This window comes from Tupaia chinensis, unplaced genomic scaffold, assembly GCF_000334495.1.
Source record: "Tupaia chinensis unplaced genomic scaffold, TupChi_1.0 Scaffold000523_1, whole genome shotgun sequence".
NCBI classification, from domain to species: Eukaryota; Metazoa; Chordata; class Mammalia; order Scandentia; family Tupaiidae; genus Tupaia; species Tupaia belangeri.
Window position 1 is genome coordinate 150,618 of NW_006160036.1, and position 5,226 is coordinate 155,843.

General features: G+C 54.0%; 2 protein-coding genes across 4 annotated transcripts in view; both read right to left on the reverse strand.

Moving 5' to 3' along the window:
• The window catches only part of PSMB10 (proteasome 20S subunit beta 10), a 3,640-nt gene extending 2,537 nt beyond the window's left edge, over positions 1-1,103 (reverse strand). Inside the window, exons 1-4 of the mRNA XM_006156883.2 lie at positions 888-1,103; positions 618-705; positions 435-532; positions 1-120 (exon numbers count right to left, since the gene is read on the reverse strand). The exon at positions 1-120 is cut by the window's left edge and continues 14 nt beyond it. Of these exons, the coding sequence (XP_006156945.1) occupies positions 1-120; positions 435-532; positions 618-705; positions 888-943 (362 nt within the window). The 5' untranslated portion in view covers positions 944-1,103. The remainder of the gene's footprint in view (positions 121-434; positions 533-617; positions 706-887) is intronic.
• A 2,141-nt stretch (positions 1,104-3,244) lies between these two features.
• LCAT (lecithin-cholesterol acyltransferase) overlaps positions 3,245-5,226 on the reverse strand; it is a 3,660-nt gene continuing 1,678 nt past the window's right edge. Inside the window, exons 4-7 of one of the 3 annotated variants that reach the window (XM_006156887.3) lie at positions 5,075-5,170; positions 4,766-4,990; positions 3,478-3,883; positions 3,245-3,435 (exon numbers count right to left, since the gene is read on the reverse strand). In XM_006156887.3, the coding sequence (XP_006156949.1) occupies positions 3,267-3,435; positions 3,478-3,883; positions 4,766-4,990; positions 5,075-5,170 (896 nt within the window). In that variant the 3' untranslated portion in view covers positions 3,245-3,266. Of the gene's footprint in view, positions 3,884-4,765; positions 4,991-5,074; positions 5,171-5,226 lie in introns of all 3 variants that reach the window. The other 2 variants (XM_006156886.3, XM_006156885.3) reach the window with 2 other exon arrangements.

The following is a 5,226-nucleotide window of genomic DNA, read 5'->3' on the forward strand; positions in this document are numbered from 1 at the left end:
ACGCAGGTGACCGTGGCAACGCGGGGCTCGCGGCCGGTGGACAGCGCGTGTAGTTCCATGTTGGACGACACTATCCGCGTAGTCATCTCGGCGTCGGCGGCAACTCCAGCCCCACAGCAGCTGAGGGCGAAGGGAGTGTCGGTGTGGGCTTGGCTAGAATATACGGGGACCCCGGCGGGGAACAAGGGGTCTGGTTTGTTCTTGCATGGAGGAAAGAGGCTGGGAGAGTCTTACTAGATTTTGGGTGCGATGAAGTGAATCTTCTCGCAGCTCTCCGCGTAGTCATCTCGGCGTCGGCGGCAACTCCAGCCCCACAGCAGCTGAGGGCGAAGGGAGTGTCGGTGTGGGCTTGGCTAGAATATACGGGGACCCCGGCGGGGAACAAGGGGTCTGGTTTGTTCTTGCATGGAGGAAAGAGGCTGGGAGAGTCTTACTAGATTTTGGGTGCGATGAAGTGAATCTTCTCGCAGCTCTTGTCCGCCACGACCGAATCGTTAGTGGCTCGTGTATCTGCACCCAGAATGACCCCGTCCTGGGGAGGCGAGGAGAGGCCGTCTTAGTACCCGCGGGATTCCCTGGCCACCCCTCCAGCTTCCAAGTCCCACCCCGCTGCTCACTCGAAACACAAGGCCCGCGATGGTGGTCCCGGTCTTGCGTGCATGAGGGACCCGTAGTCCAGGGAGGACGCGTTCCAAGGAGGCGTTTCTGGAAACGGAGGCCCAGGTTTCGGTTTTGCTTCCTGGAAGCCCTGTCGAAGCCCCCCATTCCCGCCCTGGCCGCCTTCATTGCCCGGAGTATGTCTGGAAACCCCAGTCGCCCAATACAAGTTCCCCCGCCCTCACCCGGGCCCTCGCAGGGTAGCTAGGCACTAACCCTGCCCCATTCACCTTTGGCAGTTCTCGAAGGAGAAGCCCCCTCGGGGCTCTAGCGCTAGCTTCAGCATCTTGGGGCAGGCAGGGTGGTTTAGGAGTCAGGGATCGGATCGAAGGATCAGTCAGACAGGTGGGTCCAGTACTAGAATGGCCTGAACCGGAGCTTCTGACAGACCACCTCTGTAGCTTCCTGCTTTCGCTTTCACCTCCAAACTTCCTAAGAAGCACTAGCAAGCTACTTTCTGCATCTTGCCTTTCACTTTCACTTCTGGCCCTAAGCAGCTTGGGAAGCCAATGATGTCCATTCCTAGGCACTCCATGGTGCTCTTTGGGTATTCTAGACAGAGGGACAAATCCCCCTCCTGCTGGACATAGCTCCGCAGGGCTGGCGCCACCCGGTCCTCTGCTGGCCATCATTCTAGTCTGAGCTCCCAGCTCTTACTCCAAACCCCAGCTCTAGCATCAAGTCCAAATGCTCTAAAACTATCAGACTTGGCCAGGTCTCTGTCTGCATCGTTACAGCCTTCCAATAGCATTGAACATGGCTGACTTTTGTCCTTTGTCACTCTTCTCCTGACTCCTGCCTCTTGTGGCCTTCACCTCCTCCCTGAAGCCTCAAACACCAAGGCTGAATTCTCAGCCACAGTGAAACCAGTAATTTACAACTTCTGTCTCTCAAGAGGGGCACTGTGGCTGTCCATCTAGTGGCCAGGAGGCATATTCATGGCCAAGCCTTATTTTACCTCCTAAATTACCTCTTTTAAGTTGATTTATTTCTTCCATGAGAGAGAGACAGGCACCTCCAACAAGTCCCCCACACCAGATCCACCCTGTCTCTGCCTACCTGGATCATGCACATGCCTGACATGCTCAGGGCAGTCCTGAGGACTTTTCCCATGTGGATCCAGTTGTGTACCACTGCCTGGCCCTCAGATGACATCTATACACATCTTTCCTTTTTAAAAATTTGTATTGGACATGTGTGCTTGCCAGAGAGAGAAAGAGGGAAAATGAGAGCACCCCCAATGAGGAATGGCCATGCTGAAATACCTTCTCCATTCTCCTCTTAGGATTTTGGGCATGCATGTACATGTGACCAGACTGTTTTTCAACCTGCCAAGTCTGGGACATGAACTCCACAGTCAGTCATGTGGGATCCAGCTGCCTTGACCATCATGCCACTGCTTGGCCTCCAGATGGCCTCTTAGCTGTACATCTTTCTAACTGCTGGTCTTAGCTACATCCTCTCTTCCTTGGATATAGCAATGGCCTCCTAGCTCCCTCCCCACACCCATTTTTGCTCACTTCCAATGTTGGACCCTGTAGAGGAGATCTTTCTATAGTGAAATTTTGATCATGCTTTCCCTGGTTAAAACCCAACAGCTGCAGTACTGCTCTTAGGCTCAAACCTAGCTCTTTCCAATGGCCTGTGTTCTCTTCAGCTCCCTGGCCTCAGAGTAGATGCCACCTCCACTAGGACATCTTCCCTGATTTACAAAGCTCAGTCTTTTACTGCTGTCTATTTTTCTGTCAGAACACTTAGCTTCACTAATAATTTTTTTTATAGAGGCTTTTGTTATAGAGTGCATGCACTCGCCAGAAAGACAAAGAGACAGAGACAGAAAACGAGAAATCATCCCCCAGGGGGATGGCCACACCGCAATCCTCTCCTCCATTCTCTTGGGCATGCACGCACACATGCCCGGCATGAATTTAAGCCACCGAGTCCAGGGCTTGAACCATGGTCTACTACATGGGAGTTCAGCGACATAGACATTACGCTGATGATCCCATTAATTAAGCCTTCATCCTGGAGGCATAATGGTATCAAACTGAACTGCAGTGCTGGAAGCCACAAGGCTGTGGGTTGGGATCCCTGCGTTGGAAGATGTGCACATGGGCAAGATTCTGACAAGCTGCAATGGTGCAGGATAGGAAGGGGACAAAAGTGTGACAAGACCCTGTTAAGGGTGCTTCTCTCTCTGTAGAAGTGTATGCCATCATGAATAGACTTCAGAAAATGAGTTTTCATTAGTGAAATGATGTAATAGTTGTTACCTCCCCATATCCTAAACTCCTGTGCCTATGTCACCTACCCACTACCCACTCAAAAAGCTGTTTCATCTGGAACAAACAGATTTTCTACCTTCCTACATTCCCATTCCACAGCTGTGGGTGCAGCTGGCTCTGGTGCAGAGGCTGGCTAACTAGGAGAGTGGGAAGCTGCACGTCTTAGGGTACCCAGCTCTATCTCTGGCCTTAGCAGAGCCCGTGTTGCCTCATGCTCTACAGAACAGCCCATGGCTAGGAATAAGTGAATCCTGGTGTGGAAACCCCAGTGCCTCTTCTCAACCCACAACACACATCAGAGCTTGCATCAACAAAAGAAGGTCTTTATTCAGGGGTCAAAGGCCGAGGGCTGGCAGCTGGGGGTACAGGGTTGCCATGACGGTAGGCACCCAGCAGGATGTCATTGATGTGTTCCAGTGTCTGGTTGCTGAAGACCATGTTGAGGTGCTGTATCCTGTGCAGGGGCAGCAGGTGCACAGGCTGTGGCTGGGGGGCCCGCCCCCCGGCACAAAAGGCACACCCCTGTGGCGGCCGCCCCTGCCACTGGCTACAGAGCTCCATGCTACGTGTGGCCACTGTGTTATCACCGTCTTCATAGAGCACATCCAAGGGGTCCGTGTAGGGGAAGTCATGGTCATAGATATAGGTGCTGGGTGTCGGCAGGCCCACACCATACAGACAGTATACTTCCACACCAGGTGCTGGGAGTCCTGCCAGCAGGTCCCGTGACTGTAGCCACATGTACCAGCCTTCCTCAAAATGCACATCCACAAAGAAGCGCTGGTAGTCACGGATTGTATAGTTGAAGCTGGGTGTGGAAATGAACACATGGTCCTCAGGCCACACCTCCGAGGAGGGAAACATCCAGGGGGACGTTGTCGTTATGCGCTGTTCCTCTTTCAGTTTGATGCTGGACATGATGGGTATGCCCTGATTGTCGCCTGTGGACACGGAGCAAGGTAGAACAAACAGCCAGGACTGGCTACCCTGGCCCACAACGTGCCCCCAGTGTAAGCTCAACTCGATGCTCAATCTTGTTCCTGCCCACTCAGCGTGAGCCCACAGCCATAGTCTAGAGCAGGCCAGTATTCAGTAGGTGCTCGATGTGTGCTTATGGCCCTGTGTGGCAGCCCTGATGGCTTCCTGCAGGACAGAGCATAGGGGCTCAAAAGTAGGGCAGACTGAGGATGTGGGTGTGAGTAGGGGGTGGTGCTGGCTGTTCTCCCTCAGGCACGCATCTGTTGGCCCATGCCACACGGAATGGTGTTATGTGAAGGATAAAAGGAGTTTGCTGTCTGTGGATCTTGACTGGCACAGTCTGATGGGCATTTGCCTTGCCTGATTGAGAACTCCTAGGGGGAAGGCCAAGTCGGACTGTACCCAGCATACATGGGTGCTCAATAGGTAGTAGTGGTGTTGGTGCTGGGTCCCAAGTACCACCTCTCAGGGAAGGGCAGAAGAGGCTCCTAGGGTCTGGCCTTGGCTTTGGCAGACACATACTTGGTAAGGCAGATCCCTGGGCAGAGGCCCTCCTGGGAGAAAAAGGTAGCTGAAAACTGGGTGGGTAGGATCTGGGGCCATGCGAAACAAACCTCAAGTTGAGTCGGATTGCTGGGACCACTTCCTGCTTACTTCCCCTTTGTTATCAATGACATAGAGCCTGTAAGGAGCCTCCCTCACGTCCAGTGGAGGTCACTGCTCTGGGATTGTCAATGATAGTGGGCTGCCAGAGGCCATTGTGAGCAGAAGCTAGCGGGCAGGCCCATGGTGAGCTTTATCACACCCTCCCCCCACAGGGCACAGATGATCAGAGGCCCTCTCACCTGAGGCCAAGACCTGCATGGGTTTGATGGAGCCACCCCAGGGAGCTCCAAGAGAGATGAAGCCATCAATGAAGCGGTCCTTCCAGGATTGGGGCTGGTGCAGCAAGAAATGGAGCAGGTGCAGGCAGCCCAGACTGTGCCCAATGAGGAAGACAGGCTTCCCGTAAGTAGCATGCATCTCCTCCACAAGCCTGGCCAGATCACGGTAGTACTCCTCCTGCTGTTCTGCAGCGGGAGGCAGGTGCATCAGGACAGTGGGATTCCACAGCCACATGCCCAGCCCCCTGCCCAACACCCACAGACACTCACTGGGCCCCAGTCGCCAGTCATAGGGAGCAGCCCGCACTGTCTCATCACGCACGTAGCCATTGTTGACCAGATTCTGCACCAGAGTGTGCATGTAACCTATAGAGAAGGTAGCAGTGTTGGGGTCTCTGGCCAGGACCCCCACAGGCCACTCC